At 35.4% G+C, this 19,315-nt stretch overlaps 1 protein-coding gene across 1 annotated transcript; it reads left to right on the forward strand.

Moving 5' to 3' along the window:
* Positions 1–436: 436 nt before the first annotated feature.
* LOC129016974 (olfactory receptor 6K3) lies at positions 437–4,835 on the forward strand. Its single transcript, XM_054456875.1, has 2 exons — positions 437–474; positions 3,032–4,835. Exon 2 carries the CDS (start codon positions 3,049–3,051, stop codon positions 3,994–3,996), a length of 948 nt encoding a protein of 315 aa, XP_054312850.1. The 5' UTR covers positions 437–474; positions 3,032–3,048; the 3' UTR covers positions 3,997–4,835.
* Positions 4,836–19,315: the final 14,480 nt, after the last annotated feature.

The following is a 19,315-nucleotide window of genomic DNA, read 5'->3' on the forward strand; positions in this document are numbered from 1 at the left end:
TGTAAAATAGCTTTTCAAGATGGTCTTCTGGTGTCAGTATATTCTCTTCAAGGCTTTTCAAATCTGTGTGTTCATGTAAGCAGGCCAGGACCATGTCAAAACTACCCTTTGCATAGTACGCTGGTAGACTCAAGAACAGCTGAGACAATCATGAAAATGCTGGAGAAAGAAGCTTACAAATTTGGGAAGATGAGTACAATCAGGAAAAATATATATATTTATTGACAACTTCGATCTGAAAATCTAACAAAAGGAGAGTAAGAGGGGAAACTTTCTGTTAATTAACCCCATGAGAGAAAGTGATTCACTTCAGTGCAGTGGAGGGGAAGAATCCTCCACAGAGCCCAGTTCCCCTTCCTGTTATTCCCTGGATGCCCTATGGAGAGACAATAAATCCCTTTTTGAAGTGGCTGAAGTAATATTAAGGATGCAGTGACCCAGGCAGACTGAGGAGTCCCTATGTTTTTGGCAAAGGTGAGTGTAGATGACTAACACATAAAGAGACTGAATTCACTCACCATGCATAATCATCATCATCATCGTCATCTCATAACCTGAAGACCTTATTATTAAAGAATTTAGAACTTTGAATAAGGGTGGAAGGCAAAGGTATTTACAGGAGGAAGCTCTGTTCAGTGTGATTCTGGGCGTGGGTATATATGAAACAGCATGCCACATTTATAATGCCATTTTCTGACAGATCATCTAGTCAAGACTTGATTGAGGCTCTCATTAGAACTGAATTGTCATAGTTCCCTTTTCAAACAGTCCCCAATTTTCTTTGTTCACTTACTCATGGCTGTCTTGTGCACTTAATTATAATTGTACCAAGTGGCTGAGTTCCAAGTTAATTTATTTGATACCTACCATCTCTACATATTAACCCTGTTGTAGTCACTATGAGGGATAAAAGACATTCACTGTCCTGAAGGAGAAACCCATAGTCTAGAGAAGGTAAAACAAGTAAGCTGATGATGGATCCTGATGAACGCTTCAATACAGCATAATGGCATTCAACACTTCCGAGTGTTTCCTATATTCCTGACACTAAGGTTTTAAAATACATTTACATGTATTGGTAGAGGCAGTCAACTGTATGTAGGTTAGAGTGTGTCTCTAGAGATACAGTGCATAGATTTAAATTCTGACTTTGCCCTGCATTAGCTGAGAATTTCTGGACAAAGAACTTAACCTGTCTGTGCCTAAGTTTTCTCCTCTGTAAAATGGGGATAATCATTTCACCTCATTAGCGCATTAAGGGCATGAGGTGAAAAATGCATAAAATGTGCTTGGAATAGTGCCAGCATTAGTGAGGTAATAATACCGTATACTATACTATACAATACAATTCTATTGTTATTATAAAATGTTTAGTTATTCTCAGGACTTCATTAACCAGTATTAATATTTTCTCAATTTTACAAATGAGATATTAAAGGCATAGAGAAGCTTAGTAACTTCATGTTAAGTCACAGAGCTGGTAAGCCATAAAGAGAATTTAAATGCTAGCAATTTTTTTCTGGCATCTAGACTTTTAACCAGCAGTATATATTGCTTTTGTGTGAGGAGAGGGGGCAGAGGAGGGAGAGGTATGTTACTTTAAAGTCAGAGGAAGTAGCACAAACAGGAGGGAACTGTGATTTTAGAAAGCAACATGAACAATGGGATTGCAGGGGAGAGAGGAGTGGGAGAATGTTAGCAGATGAAGCTACAGAGAGTTAAGAGTCAGATAGTTGGTGTGAAGCTTCTGAAAGAGAGATTGGTTAGAGAAAAACATTTAGAAGTATTAATAGTTAAAATCCTGTAAGTGGATGAGATCACTAAGGGAGTGTATAAAACTATAAGAGGTTGAAGCGGATGATAGGAACCTGGGGAAAATAGACTCTTGGGAAAGAATTTAAGAAAGACAACACAAGCTAGTATAAGAGAGAAGAGGCAGAATAAGAAAGAAAATACGAATAAAAATAAATAAAACAGAAGCAAAAGTCAAAGCTAGAACTGCCTTTAAAGCCATCTGGGCGTCGCGTCCCTTGAGAATGGAATCATGGAAACAGAGGACCAAAGTCTCAAGCAGGAGTAATGAAAAGTATCAAGTGCCAGAGATGACTGGATAGTTTCCATTAGTAATTAGCAGGGCATTGATGAACGTGATCGGTATAGTATCAGCATAATGCTCGGGAGGAAGCACACAGCAGTGTTAAAGGAGAACAAGAAATGCAGAGAGGTAGATTGTATCACTCTTTCCAGAAGTTGCCTGTTAAACACTGTCCAAATCTTTCTGCAAGTATTTACTAAATCCTACAGCATCCTTGTTAGATAGGTACTATTTTTAATCCCATTTTGCAAATGATTACCTGAGAATCTGAGGTATTAAGTAATTTTCCAAAAGACATATAGGTAACAATAGACTTAGGATTTCAATGTCAACTTCAGGTTTACATTGTAACACCTTAGAACAGAGATTTTCAAAGAGCATGTGCACAATGGCCCAGTCGGGTAAGGAAAGAGCATAATATAACTTCTATTATGTTTATTTGTATTCATACTTTTTACTTTTAAAATTTATTATATGAGATACACATATATAATTTTGTATTATTATGCCTTAATATAGTAAATGTGTATAACTTATAAATGCAAATACTTATATTAGAGATTAAGCTAAAATAAAAATAATTTTAACTAGTTTTTTTAATTATTAAAACATTTGGAGACCCCTATTTCTGCAGTTGTGCCAATAAATAAGATGTACAGCTAAACAACTTTGAGGAATAAGAAGAACTACCTTGAAGGTTTCATTTTTTTCTGACTTTAAACTAGTGTACATATTGTCCAATGTTTGATATGAAAAAGATGTTTGATATGAAGAAAAATCAAACATTGGACAATATGTACACTAGTTTAAAGTCAGAAAAAAATGAAACCTTCAAGGTAGTTCTTCTTACTCCTCAACGTTGTTTAGCTGTACATCTTATTTATTTTTTTCTCTACCTTCTCATGAGCTGGACTATGCCCTCTCCTTCATTCACAGGTAGCTCTACTAGAAATATGGAGAGCGGAAACCAATCAAAAGTGACTGAATTTATCTTCACTGGATTCCCTCAGCTTCAGGATGGTAGTCTCCTGTACTTCTTTCCTTTACTTTTCATCTATACTTTTATTATCATTGGTAACTTATTAATCTTCTCTGCTGTAAGGCTGGACACCCATCTCCACAACCCCATGTATAATTTTATCAGTATATTTTCCTTTCTGGAGATCTGGTACACCACAGCCACCATTCCCAAGATGCTCTCCAACCTCATCAGTGAAAAGAAGGCCATCTCCATGACTGGCTGCCTCTTGCAGATGTATTTCTTCCATTCACTTGGAAACTCAGAGGGGATCTTGCTGACCACCATGGCCATTGACAGATACATTGCCATCTGCAACCCTCTTCGCTATCAAATGATCATGACCCCCCAGCTCTGTGCTCAGCTCTCTGCAGGTTCCTGCATCTTTGGTTTCCTTATCCTGCTTCCCGAGATTGTGATGATTTCCACACTGCCTTTCTGTGGGCCCAACCAAATCCATCAGATCTTCTGTGACTTGGTCCCTGTGCTAAGCCTGGCCTGTACAGACATGTCCATGATTCTGATTGAGGATGTGATTCATGCTGTGACCATCATCATTACCTTCCTAATCATTGCCCTGTCCTATGTAAGAATTGTCACTGTGATATTGAGGATTCCCTCTTCTGAAGGGAGGCAAAAGGCTTTTTCTACCTGTGCAGGCCACCTCATGGTCTTCCTGATATTCTTTGGCAGTGTATCACTCATGTACTTGCGTTTCAGCGACACTTATCCACCAGTTTTGGACACAGTCATTGCACTGATGTTTACTGTACTTGCTCCATTCTTCAATCCCATCATTTATAGCCTGAGAAACAAGGACATGAACAATGCGATTAAAAAACTGTTCTGTCTTCAAAAAGTGTTGAACAAGTCTGGAAGTTAATACAGAGCCACAGTTTCCCTTCCATTGCTTTTTTTTTTTTTTTTTTGAGATTGAGTTTCACTCTTGTTGCCTGGGCTGGAGTGCAATGGCATGATCTTGGCTCACTGCAACCTCCATCTCCTGGATTCAAACAATTCTCCTGCCTCAGCCTCCCTAGTAGCCAGGATTACAGGCATGCACCACCACGCCCAGCTAATTTTTGTATTTTTAGTAGAGATGGGATTTCACTGTGTTGGCCAGGCTGGTCTTGAACTCCTGACCTTAGGTGATCCAACCTCCTCAGCCTCCCAAAATGCTGGGATTACAGCTGTGAGCCACCGTGTCTGGCCGTTTCTATTGCCTTAATGTTTGTCTAACATATTAGAACATGAGATTACTCTATACCTAGTGCTTTGTCACACTGAAATTTCTGTCATCCTAATTATTTTCCCTATACCTAGAAAAAATATTTATACTCTCTGTGTCATCGTTATAAAACTTGCTGTGCATATCATGAGGAACCTTATTATGTGGCTGAATAACTGTAGTTTCTTTCTTCTGAAATGCTGTGGTTAAAGAAAATTCATTTGCCACGTTAGAGGTTTAGAACTACAGAGCTTGCGCTTCAGAAGCTGACAATGTGCTCTGAGGTAGTATGTCTTTATTTAGGTAACAGATCTTAGAAAAGTTTTTTTGTTTAATTATGAATCATGGATTACCTCATTGGGGTTTTCCAGAAATAGAAATCTAAGAAAAAGCCAAAACAATATTTAATTAAGTTATATCTTTATTTTTAGTTATGTAGTTACCTATTCATTAGAATAATTACATATTTAGTAAGATTAGATTATTAGTACTGCCACACATGTTTAAAAGAAAACTACAAGATAGGATACTATTTACAGTAATATACTTTGGTTTCCACAAATATCAATTTTAGTTATTGTTTGCCCTTTCCAAGATTAAACATCTTCACTTTCTTTATTTACAGTAAAAAATATTTGGTGTATTCACTGAATGGTAGTGTCAAAAACACAGATGATTCATTTAACTTTTTGACTAATAAATTTTAAAACTTTCCTCTTCTTTCCATATTTACTAACATTGCCTTAATTTAATTTTCTATAATTATTTATGTACAATTGTTATAATTATCTTTAAAAAAATACAGTAAAATTTTGAAATGAAGATAGTGATTTTACCTCATGTTTTAATTTTCTTCTTTAACGAATCCAATAAAATGACCAAACCTTAGATCATATAAACTTCTTAAAGGCTTTAAACCCAAAAAAGATAATAATGATTCTCATTTTTTATTGAGTGGTCCAGCAGTGGTCATATCAACATGTGAATACAAACAGAGAAAACATAAAACTACCCTTTCCAGCATGTATCACATTACTTCCCCCAAAAAAACCCCCTAAAAACCATATAATTCCTGACAAACAGAAAAGAGTGACTTCAACAGACAAAATCTACATGGTTTCCTGAAGACATAGTGCAGATAAAATAAAATTCAAAGGAATTAAATAGAGGCAAGGGAAGGGCTTATTTAGAAGACAATTTGAAGTCATCTTTTCAGTAAGTGTTGGAAATTCCAAACTGAGAACAAATTGAATTGTAGGGATGGGGAGGTGAAATTTATTAATATCTGAAATATTTCTAGCATATTAGATGAGAAAGTTGCTCACCTAAATATCTGTTGCCTGGTCTTCACCTGGTGGATCACATGCTATGTAAAACTGGGCTACCCTAACTTCAATAGTTCTAGTTTAGGTTCCCATAGCCAACAGAGAAAAAAATGCCCTTTGGTGATTCTTCATAATATACTTTGACTATATACATTTTTCTAAATGAATTAGAGCTCTAATCTAACAAGGAAACCATTACAATTAAAATACTGCTGTTAAAAGCAGCTAAGAAAGGGGAGATGGTCTTTCAATCCCATATGACATTTTAACCTGTTTCCTTCCCAATCATTTTAAACATGGTTCATACTAATTATAAATAAAGAAAACAAAAACTTACATCAAAAGACTTGTACTTGACTAAAGGTTGTATTTCATGGCTTCATGGTGGCCTCCTCAGGAAACATATTATTTTCTCATGGGAATTTGAACCTGCTGTATTATCATTCCCAGGTTTCCAGCAACGTGAGTTGAAGAAGAGGATGGACCAGGGGTGCTGGAGAATCCACAGAGAGACCGTAGAGTGCAACTTTTACCCCAGTGGATACCTTTAGGAACTGTCCTCACAAGTACCTGCATGCATAGTAACCAAACAATTTAGCCCAGAGAGAGAGAGAGAGAAAGAGAGAGAGAGAGAGAGAGAGAGAAGGGGGAGGGAGAAAGGAAGAAGAAACTTGTTTCTTCCCCTTCTGTGACTAAAAGATTTACAGGAGGTATTCACAATGTCTTATATAATTCAACCAGAATAGTTCTTCTTCTATAAGAATTAGCAAACAGAAAAGTAGCCTAATTAAAAATATAGTTTTGGAGATGATATTGGTATATATCTGAATAAAAACAATCAACATTTACAGTGACCTTAGGGATGTCTTCATTAGTTTAGTTCTTTAAACAGAACCCCAAAAGAGGTAGGGTGTAGCAATTTGTGCTTTCTCCTCTCAAAAGCATATTTATGAGCCAGAGAGGTGCTTGCTTACTTCATGCTCTAACCTCTCAATATATGATTAGAAGACCAACTCAAGGGTATCTTGCCCCTGAAAATCCCAATAATCTATAAAAAGGTACAAAGTGTTCACACACACTGAAACACAACTGTTCTGAATCTTAAGTGAAGCATTATCCAAACTCACTTACTGATAATATTTCATCTAAAGTAAAATGTAAATTGCCATCCTGAATTTAGAAGGGGGTTATATAGGGTTGATTTAGTGGCCCTTCTGTCTCTTTAGAAACTCACCCATGAAAATCTGAAAGGATGTCTCCCACTTTCTCTTTATCAATATCCTTATCTCAAGGACAACAGCAACGGGGATGAACGCATGTGAAGTCTCTCAACACCCACTCTAAGGTGTAGGAGGCTGAATCTACAGGAAAGTCAATGTTTCCTAAGTGGAACTGTGGCTTTTCTCATTTGTTTGAAATCCTCAGGCAATGGGCGAGAAGGCAGCTTTTCCAGGGTTAGTGTCTCCTGAACTTCCAGTTTGGTCTTCCTGACTCAACGTGGCAACCAGGACTTCACAATGCAGCTAACAGGGAATGTCCACATGCGATTGATTCAGAGTGCCAAGCAGAGGCCCTGGTAGCAGCTTACATGGGTCAGGATTTTCCTCAGGAATGGTTAATAATTAATGGTTTACCCTGCATGTCAAAATGTATTACAAATAAATTCCCAGTCCTTATGTCCTCAACTGATATCTGAGGCTGGTAACTGCAATACATGCTACCATGAACCTCAAAACAATCAAGTGAGCAACTGGCAGGGCTGTTAACAGTGTTAACCAATTTTCTGGATGCCCAGTCACAAAGATATGTTAAAACAAAGTCTTCTGTATTTGATTTTACTGTTATGGGGGAAAAAATACCTTTAAACCACTGGAGGAAGTTCCTCCCCCGAAAAAAAATTATGCATGAGAAAAACATAAGGAACTGTGTTCTTAAATCTCATTGATGAAAAATTTGATGTCAGGTAGGGAAAAATTTTATTTGAAAGTCCTTTACGCATTGTATTCATTAGTCTTAGCTCTCTCAGTGTTGCATTTTCTTAGGCTGATAGAAAACTTGGTCATAACATTGTTTTCAGTTCAGACTATCATTGGAGATGAACTAACACTGGTGGCTGGAATTCTCTGGTGGGAAATAGAAGGACAATTAACATTCATCCAGCATTATCTAGGCACCAGGCACTATGCTAATATTTTACTTATGATATTATTTAATTTTTAAAGCCTCAAATTAATTCCTACCATTCTACTTTTTTCCACAGCAGTCCAGTCCACAGTTCTGTGGGTTGTAAACAGCAGAGCGGTTTTGGAGTATTTCTCAAACCATTCCCCAAGTTGAATGCTCTCTGGGTGACCAACAGCCGGTTAAGAGCTCTGGGCCACTTTTTGGCCACATTACACGCAGTTTTTCTTGTCTACTTTAAGCAACCATAATTCCTACAGACTAAGCCACTTGGCACTTGCCTTGTTGACTCTGTAATCTTTTTATGTAACACTAGGTTATCTCCCGATTAGAATTAAGAAGTGTAAATAAGGGATAAATGGAGGAGATATCAAACTTTTATGAACTGCCTTCTAGCTGCCAGGGGCCATGCAGTCATTTGCATATGGCATATCTTATTTAGGCATCACCATCCTAGTTTACAGATGAACAAATTCAGGCTGAAGGAGTTTAATTAGCTTGACAACATCATATTGCTGGTGATGCAAATGTCAAAGTGTGCACTTTTTCTGCACCTCAAATACCTCCCTGTAAATCAGTGGTCTCAACCAGAAGGGATTTTTGTCCCCTATAGGACATTTGTCAATGTCTAGAGACATTTTTGGTTGTTATATTGGGCGAGGTGCGGGGGGAGTGCTATTGGCATCTAGTGGGTAAAGATGAAGGATGTTGCTAAACATCTTACTATACATAGGACAGCCCCCATGACAGAGTTATCCAGCTCCAAATATCAATAGTGCCAAGGTGAAGAAACCCACTCCAAATCAATAAACTTTGAATTTACCAAAAAAAAAAAAAAAAGGTAAATCCATTATATCTGCATTCTTTAAAAGATTGTAAATCAAACCAAAAGGAGAAAACCAAGGAAAATTCATGTGCACAACATACTATATTTCTAGCCAGCAAACATTAGTTTGAAAAATGTTAAAACATGATGCATTCTATATTGCATCAAACTCTTGAGACATTTTCATCAGGAGATTAAGATCTACAACTCTTTTTGGTGATCAGTTGAAAACATGATTTTGGAAAGAAGTGACCAATCAGGTGTTAATGTCTATATATTCTTTTTGCTTGTTTGAGGGTATTTATGTCCCCTAAACACCTTCCCAAATGCTTTGTATATATATGTGTGTGTTTGTGTGTGTATTTAGCATGTGTCGTTTGGAGATTTGTGTGTGTGTGTATGAAAACTACATTGAAAAGTGCATTTTCAGGTACGTGATGCACCTTTGGACACAGGCTAATGTAATTTTTAAAATGAAAATGTTCTGTTAATAATACCAAATCTTTTGCCATTAATCACTCTAAGCACATGCATACATATGTAAGTCACCTGCACATTGTGCACATGTACCCTAAAACTTAAAGTAGAATAATAATAATGATAATAATAAAAAAGAGTCACAAAAATAATTTTAAATATATAATGAAATCATAGAGAACTCTTACTATTAATACATGAAATAAATTAGTTTGTGATGGCAAAGTTAGTGATAATAAAAAACATTACAGAATATAAAAATGCAATGGAAGAAGAAGAAAATGGAATGCTCCAGAAAACTAAACTAGAGAGTTAGAATTTGACTTCAGAAAGTATCATAAAGCTCAAAAAATAATAAATAAAGTGCCCTATCAAGATTGATGACAAAAAAACTAAATCCTAGAAATGCAATATTAATGACATACGTATTCCAGAAAGAGAAGGCATAGCAGACTGAGAATAAAATGAAAGTGCTACAACAGTTAGCAATAAAAAAATTACCTTAAAACGAAATCAGACAACTATTTATGCTTCTAATCAAAGTAAAATAGCTTGTGGTAGACCCAACTTTTCACTGAAAATAATGAGGAAGCTGAATAAAATAAGATTAAAAACTGCTTGGAGGTATTACAGATAGAAACACTATGGGCACTTAATCCCCATAGACACTGAGGATTATAATTCAAGATAAGATTTTAGGTGGGGACACAACCAAACCATGTCATGCTTGCATTAGGTAGCTCCTTCCTTTTCAACACTAAACCCATATGAAGCCATGCCCCGAGAGCCACTGGTTCACAGAACGAGAACATGTAAAGGTCACCTGAACCCAACCTGCCTAAAGCCTGGTGCCTGGGGTCCAGAATCTGAAGCGTAGCCTATCTTATCCTGTTGCCTCTGACTTACAGATTTACTAGCACAAAGCTAATTAATTGTTGTTTTACTACCCATGTGTAAAACATTTGATAAGTCACTATACTTGGTTGTGTGTGTACTTCATTTGACAATGTACCTTTCTGAGATTGCATAAATTTGATATATAGTACTTACTGTCTGAATCTTAAGATATTCTATTGAGTTGTATATACTTTTGAATTGTATTGTTAATTTTTAAAACAATTCTGTCATTTTCAGAAAGATTATCTGTGTCAAATGTGTTGTTATTTAACCACACTCTGCTCATTTATATGCTAAAGAGTTTTTACCCCTTAAAGAGATTTTAGCTTATTTATCAATAGAGCAGGTGCTGAAGATTTGAGACTGAGTGCTGGGTTGTGAAGAGATACGAGGGAGTCAATCTTTGAAAGTTGCATTCTCCTTTTTGTAACATTTTCGTCATCATTTTTGTGGCTCATAATCATCTTTACTTGATCTGTGCTTGAAAATAAAGTTATGGCATTTAAAAAGTCTTTTAAAATAAAAACTAAATCCAAAAGCTCTTCATACCATATAGAAATAAGAAATATGTACAAGAGATGAAAGAATTATAGAACATTTTACTTTATCCTTATTGCTTACCATCCGTATGTAAGCAAATGTTTTGGGTTACTCCAAACAGCACAAAATTCAGATGTATTTTACATGATATTCTATAACTAGAAACTGCTGTGTTAGGTAAGTTGGTCAGTGTATCTTTGTCTGAAGTCATAATACTACCTCTTAGTTCACATTTATTTAGTTTGTTTTGGATGGAAAATTCATTGCACTTTAATGAAAAAAATATGACCTCTTTAAAGAAGTGAGAAAATAGAGAAAACAGAAGAAATTTGGCAAATGATATAGACAAACAATTTACAGGCACATAAACTCGAAAGTCTAGTAATTACATGAAGAGATCCTTAAAAATCTTTATTAAGGCCAAGTGTTAGAGCAGATGAAGAGACAAAGAAATACATGCACAACTGATAAGAATGTAAACTGGTGTGGCCATTTTGGAGAAAAATCTGGTAGAAATGAAGTTCAAGTGTATCGTCTGTTTTAATAATCCTGCTTCTAGGAATATTTGTCAAAGACGTTTTTACACATGTTTATAAGTTGACATACATGAAGATGTTCTTCAGAATGTAAGGTGTTTGGAGGCAATCTGGAGCTTATTATGGAGAACACAGGTACTTAACATATGCCAAATGAATACTTCAGAGAATCATGCAGGTGTTAAATATTATGAGCTATTAAACACAAAGAAACAAAAATAATTCCTGTAAATAATACTAAAAGGTAAAAATAAGCAATACAATGAAATCAACACCATTTACATAAATAAAAAGTACATGCATATGAAACAAAAGTACGTGTTTTATAAGAATACATAGAGAAAATATTTGTCAAGTTAATTTAAATCGCGTATAAAAATGAGGATAAGTAGAATTAGAGGGAAATACATAAAAATATGCAGAATGGAGTGCTATTTAGCCATAAAAAAGAATGAGATTCTGTCATTTGAAACAACATGGATGTAATTGGGGGTCATTATATTCAGTGAAATGAGCCAGGCACAGAAAGAAAAACTTTGCATGTTCTCACTCTTTTGTGGGAGCTAAAAATAATAACAATTGAATTCGTGGAGATAGTAGAATAATGGTTACTAGAGACGGGGAAGGGAAGTGGAGAGGTTGAAGGTGGAGTGGAGATGGCTAATTGGCATAAAAAATGGAAAGAATAAATAAGATCTAGGATGTGACAGCACACAAAAAAATAAATTTCAATATAAACTTAGATGTAAACATGCATTTTTCAAAAAAAAACACATGAAATTAGTGTTTTGATATTTGCTTTCTGAGTTGACAATATGTTTATGTCTTTCCGATATTTGTTTATGACTCTATTTTTATAGTCACAGCATACAGATCTATTATTTCACTATAAAACAGCTGCAGCATAATATTCTGTGTTATGTCTGCATGCACCTTATGTTATTTATCTTATTCCTATCGATGGAAATTTAGATTGTTTTCAAACACTTCTAATTTTAAATGGGGCTACAGTGAAACTTGATATACAAATTTGAACACTGCAATATTATTGTGAGATCAATTTTTAGAAGTATAACTACAGTATCCAATATTATTCAAGATTCAAAATTGAGTAAATAATGACAAATCACCATTCCAAATATTTTAAAACACTATATCTATCCAGTAGCATTCATTGGAAGTTCCTATTTCAACACGTTATCCCATGTAGTGTATATCGCTTCTTGTATTCATTGTCAATCTAATTAGGCAAAAAATACATGTATGCATATATTTAAAAATTACCAGAGAATAATAAACTGACATATATCTAATAGCCAATCGTAGTTTGCTGTTGTTGTTAACTACTTTATTACTTTTTGCTAATTATTTTCCATTGAGCTCTTTATTTTATAAATTTCAATTCATTCAAAAACAACCACAGATTTTATTCTTTTATAATTATTCATAATTTAAAAATTAATATTTATACACATAATTTAGTAAAATATTGAACTTTTAAAATAAATCTAAAATGGCTGAAATTATATACATTTCCTATACATGCTTTTATAAACAACTTGAAGGCTACCACTGTCTGATTTTGTAATCTATAACAATAAAAGAATTAAATGTAATCACATATTTTCAACTAAATGTGTTACTATGTTAAAAACTAATGTTTCCTTATAAAGTCTCATAAAACAAATTTAATACTTAAAATTGTACAGATCTTTAAATTCCAAATCTAAAAACTGGCTCAACTGTCTGTTGCAAAAACCATATTCAAACCAATTACTCTTTGTCCACCTTTGTAAATGAGTTCTTCCCGTTGTGTTACAGGCAGAAATCTACTAGGGTTTTCGGGATAGCTTTTGCTGTTTGCCTCCGAATCACACAACATTTTGCCTTGAATATGGAAGTGATGCCTGAAACTTAGAGATTTGCTTTGTAACCATAAGGAAAAGTCCAGGAGAATAGTTTTTTAAATTAGGAATTGAATAAGCTAAAAGCATGCCTAACTGATATAAGTGTAAAATATAGTTTAATTACAGAATTACTAAACCATTGTATGTTGAAAAACAATGTTAGCATCCAGTTGAAGTTGTTAATGTGAAACAAGTTTAGAAAAATAAATTTCTAGCTGTCTATTCTCATATGAAATAATACTCAAAGGACAAAAAAAAATGTCATTTATTTCCCTAACATGTTCGTTTGAGTTACTAATAGTTATTTTTAATAAGGAAACTGGAACTTCTTGAAAAAGAGCTTACTCCATATCATGGGGCAGGATAAATTTAAGAAGAGAATGTACTGTCTTAAGGGCTCAAAGGATGTTTACATTAAAAAAATTCTGCAGCATTTAGGTTGGTTCCAAGTCTTTGCTATTTTGAATAGTGCTGCTATAAACATAGGGACATGGATGAAACTGGAAACCATCATTCTCAGCAAACTATCACAAGGACAAAAAACCAAACACCGCATGTTCTAACTCATAGGTGGGAATTGAACAATGAGAACACATGGACACAGGAAGGGGAACATCACACACCAGGGACTGTTGTGGGGTAGGGGGCGGGGAGAGGGCTAGCATTAGGAGATATACCTAATGCTAAATGGCGAGTTAATGGGTGCAGCACACCAACATGGCACATGTATACATATGTAACAAACCTGCACGTTGTGCACATGTACCCTAAAACTTAAAGTATAATAATAATAAAATTAAAAAAAATTCTGGAGCAAAACATAAAATAATAAATAACAACTGAAACATAGATGTTTCAATTAAAAATAAGCTTATAAAATCTATATGTCAATAAGGATACTCAAAAATGAAGGAATTCAATTTAAATGATTTTGTCAAATAATTAATATATGTGATTTGAATTTATACAAAAAAAAACATAAATCAGTTATGCGAACCTTAAAAATATGATGAAAAGTCTATTCAAGCACATTTATACTCAGGAATAGGTAACTAACTAAATAAATGTCATTACTCCTAGGTTTTAAAACACCTACGTCCTTCATTGTAAAACCATTTTAAGACTTTCAACATGCAATTGCATCTTTTATTACTGTATCTTCCCTAAAAGCTAGAATGAGATTAGCCCTTTGGACAGCCCCCTGAAAAATTCTATTCTATTAAATAGCCAAGTGCTTACATGAGATTAATATATTAGACAATGATAAAGCAGATTATAAAAAACATGTAAAACTATTTTCAAGTGTTTTACTCACAGATGTTAAAAGCCCTTTTAATGAATAAGAACAGTCTATGCTATTATCTTTATAACATACAAGTTAAATTCATGTCAAGTTTCCTCCAGAGACGTATTTTAAACAATATTAACAATTACAATGAAAGGACTGTAAGGCCTACAAGAGTCTCCACATTTGCCTAATTTCATAGGAGCACTCCGCTATTTTCCAGATTACTGAGCACCCCATATTTTATTCTTTTTATCCAATGCTATTAAAATTCCAGAAAAAGTAAGATACTTCTTATTACCATTCTTCAGGTAACAGAAAGTAGTTAATCATTTCTCCCTCATGGGACAGAGAGTAGATTTTCCTGAAACATTCTCTATGACTCGGAGACAGAGCTAAAGCAACAGTTTTAGCCCAGTAGCCACTCTTCTGTCAAAAAAGACACAGTCCAAATAACAGAGACAAGGACAGTAAAGTATAGCAGAGGCTCTGACATTAAACTTCTAGAGCAGAACTCTTCTAACGCTTACCAGTTGTGTGACCCTAGGAAGGATTCTTAACCTCTCTATACCACACTATTCTCATTTGTAAAATTGGCATATCGCAGTTCTTAAATGAGTTAAATGGAGTTCCTGACTCATAGTAAGGGTTTAATAAATGTTCTTTTATTATTAAGGTCATCTGTATAATGACCTAGTTTGCCTAGTTTTCTTTCAGTCAACAAATAATGTTTTCTGAAGGTATCTGTAACCACTGGTCTTTGATCTTCAACTCTTGTTATCCATATTACCTGTGGACTGCCAAACCTTCTTGGTTAATTCATTGCATTGCTGTCTTCATTATGTTGATAGCACCCTCCTCATCTCAAGTCTGAAAATTCACAGAAATTTACCCATTTACTTTTCCCTTTCCCATCCAAAACACACATGAAAAAACTAACAGGAGGAAAGCATAGGAAGAGTTGTATTCCTGAACATAATTGTGTGTGTGTTTGTTTGGTTTTAATAACAGATATTTTTGATTAAAAGTGAACAAATCCAGCACTTTAGGACCTTGACTTTGTGAATTTTATATAAGAAACCCCTTAACAGTGTTAAAAGTCAATAGAAAGAGAAGAGAAGAGCTGGAAAAGGAAACAGGGACCTTGGTTCCTAAAATGAAAGATAAGATCTGTCTGTCAGATCCTGATTTCCTAAGACAGCACCTACGCAGAGACAGCTCTGCAGAGCATAGGAAGCGAGCACACACCCTACTGACACCAGTACCTGCAGGCAGGCCATCTGCTTTTCATGCTTCTGATCCTTACCTACATAATAGTGTGTTCTTCGGGAGTTGAACAGAGCTGAAACTGGATCTTCATCTCACCATTTCAAAGTATGGGATCTTAGCAAGCTATGTTCTTTCAGATGCAGTTATTTTTGGTCAAGCCTCCTCTGAATTCATGAGGGAGAATTAATTGCCCCCTTCCAGCACTTTGTTTTGATATCTATTTGGGAGATTAACATTTTGCAAAATGCAAATTTGCCAGCATTTCTTTATTCTATAGTAGATACTGATTTTATTAAAAAGGCAATCATATCACATTAATCTTTTTATTCTCAAAGTTTTCATGAATAAATGAAGGAAAGTGGAAACAATTTTGATGGGACTAGCACACAATGTTGTTAATTTGCTTTAGCCTTGGGAGTCCTCCCTGCCTGTCATTTCTCTGCCTAGAAATGTCTCTGACCTCTGTGCATAAAGAAAGTAAAACAAGAGAAAATCAACATTATTAGATAAAATATTGGCCCCAAATTTCAATAGAAACTAGTAGATGGAACATGTAGAAGACCAATTGTTTCTTCTAAGGTGGGGAAAACGGCCTGGAAAGAAACAGAATGTAAGTCTAGCTCCCTCCTTTCATTATCTCCTTCCCTCTATTGTATGAACATCCCTCAAACCTGGGTCTTGGATTTTAGCATTTTGATTCATTAACAATTCAGTCCAACAAAAGGTGCCACAGAAAAAAGAAGTTTTTAAAAAGAACATTTATTCTGATGCCTACAACTCTGTGAATTGGAGTTCCCTGGGAGTAGTAGGGTTTCCCTAATTACCAGCCTAAATTGCTTTACCTAATTGGAGCCATTATAGGGATAGTTGTTTTCCTACTTAAATCTTGAGTCATCTGTGTAGAATTCCCAAGAGAGTCTATCTTCTTATTCTAGTTATGCTTAGGAAAACATACCCACATACACACATACAGAGGGAAAGAGAGGAGACAAAGACAGAGAGGAGAGGCAAAGAGAGAGAGAAGAATTCTACAGAAAGAGTCAGATCTATATATCACTGAATAAAGGAAATTCATCTTGAGGGACTCAGGGTAGAAAGATGGCAGAAGAGCAAAGAAAGTTTGTCTTAGTAGCTCTATATACCCCTTATCAAAGTAGAAAAGATAGTCTTCATCCATGCTTATTTTAACTCCAGAACCCAACAGCAGCAAGGTCAGTGAATTAACTCATTTTGGGGAATAAGAGATAGAGGAAAAATAACACAACTATGTAAAAACAGATATCCAAATATGCCTATAGATATTCAGAATAGCAGTTGGGAAGGTTTTGAGCAAGGAGAACTTAGGAAAGAGTATTATAGGGCACGTTAATACAAAGCGTAAAGATTTCAGTTACTAAATATCCTAGGTAACGGATGGGATTCAAATAGGGTCAAAGCTCAAAGGATATCTTTAAAACCACAAATAAGTATTGTGATTAACTTCTGATATATTTCAGGAATAAATGTTGCAGCAATCAGGTGAGATTTCCAGTTATCTGTTGGTCATTGAATGTCATTGACATTTGCACTAGACTTACTATTACTCAGTTTTGCATGTAGATAGAGTGTTCAATAGGTAAAGTTGAAGATGAAGGTGTTTCTTTTTGGTTTAAATCTTACTGATTATTTCTTTGTCATAATTGCATCTCTTTAAAAGATTAGGGAATTAGGTCTTGGTCTGCTCAGAAGACACCTTCTTGAACTCATAGCCCGATTCAACTTGTAAAATCCTGTCCTGAGGGCCATAGTTAGATGTGGTGACTACTTTTAGAGACATCAAGACTTATGGAAAAATCAGAAGAGTATGTAAAAACTCAAGAATACTTAAAAATATTTTTATAGGAATATATATATATATGTAACACACACATCATCTCTATGTATGCACACGCGTGCATACACACACACTTGTTAAAACTAGAAAAGACACATGTAGAACTTAGGAAACATAGAGGCAGAAATTCAGAAATTGGAGGGGAAAGGAGAGGAAGGAGAGATTCCTTTTAGGAATGTTCAGAGACCAGAAAAACATACGTTACATGTTTGAAATAACAGTTTTGCTAAACTGGATAGATAATTTGCAAGTTTCAATAGCAGCAGGAGACAAGGTCTCCCTGTTTTCTGCAGAAAATAACAACAAATAAATTTTAGGACCATATTAAAGGAAGATGATGCTACCTTTTGTGTGTAAAAAAATAGGAGTTTGATGGGACTTAGTCATATAATCAATTAACAAATGCATGTATAGCTGATATAAATAGGAAGTTATTAATAAATTTCCATTTCCTAAAGCATATAGAAAGCAAGACAATTATCAATGCCAGACAATAAAGGGAATTTATTATTTCCTGATTCAGTGATTAGGAAAGAGTTACCCTAGAGGATATGAGGTTGTTTCACTTTTAAAGAAGAGACAATTTGGATGAAGAAAATGATGAGAAAATGATACTTAAGTATAGATATGAGAGGAGAGTCACAAGAGGAAACAAGCTTCACAAAGATGACCTTCAGAGAATGGAGGCTTGGGTAGCCAAAAGTAAGACTGGATGTAGAAACTTCTGGAAACTCATTGCAATAGTGTATACATTATGACTAGGCATCCAGTTAGGGTAAAAATAGTGGAAATAAAAGATATTAGTGATATAGTAAAAAAATAAATAAACTGTGCAGACCTTGATGATTAATTTGGTTTGAGAGTGTAAGGAATAATAGACATAAAATGAGTGAAGTTGTTATCTAGGTGGACAAAAATTTAAAAAGTCAGCAAGAGAAACTGGTTTAGTGCTGAGGGTAAGGGTGTTATATTTGTTTGCTAGGGTTGCCATAAGAATTACTACACACTGAGTGGTTTAAACAACAGAAATTTAATTTCTCACAATTCTAGAGACTAGAAGTATGAGATCGAGTTTTCAGCAGGGTTGCTTTCTTTCGACTCCTTTCTTCTTGGCTTGTAGGTGGCTGTTTTCTTACAGAGTCTTCATATGGTTCTCCCTCTGAAACTGTGTCTAAATTCCCTCTTCTTTATTATTATTATCATTATTATTATTATTTTGAGACAGAGTCTCACTCTGTTGCTCAGGTTGGAGTGCAGTGGCACAATCTCGGCTCACTGGAACCTCCACCTCCCGGGTTCGCTCATTCTCCCGCCTCAGCCTCCAGAGTAGCTGGGACTACAGGCGCCCGCCACCACGCGGAGCTAATTTTGTTTTCGTATGTTTAGTAGAGACGGGGTTTCACTGTTTTAGCCAGGATGGTCTCGATCTGCTGACCTCGTGATCTGCCCGCCTCAGCCTCCCGAAGTGCTGGGATTACAGGCGTGAGACACCGCGCCCAGCCTGTTTCCTCTTCTTGTAAGGACACGACCATCCTGGCTAACACGGTGAAACCCCGTCTCTACTAAAAATACAAAAAATTAGCCAGGCGTGGTGGTGGGCACCTGTAGTCTCAGCAACTTGGGAGGCTGAGGCAGGAGAATGGCGTGAACCCGGGAGGCGGAGCTTTCAGTGAGCCGAGATTGCGCCACTGCACTCCAGCCTGGGAGATGAGTGAGACTCTGACTCAAAAAAAAAAGAAAAAAGAAAAAAAAGAAAATGTGGAGGTCATGAGAGATATCAAAAACAAGGAATTCTGGAGTCATAATAACTACCGAGAATAGAAGGCCAATACAAGTTGATAAATAATCTTGAATAAAT

This window comes from Pongo pygmaeus, chromosome 1 (assembly GCF_028885625.2).
Source record: "Pongo pygmaeus isolate AG05252 chromosome 1, NHGRI_mPonPyg2-v2.0_pri, whole genome shotgun sequence".
Classification (NCBI taxonomy): Eukaryota; Metazoa; Chordata; class Mammalia; order Primates; family Hominidae; genus Pongo; species Pongo pygmaeus.

Bases quoted from the DNA above. Each gene is read 5' to 3' on its own strand.
- LOC129016974 (XM_054456875.1), top strand. From the start codon at position 3,049: ATGGAGAGCGGAAACCAATCAAAAGTGACTGAATTTATCTTCACTGGA.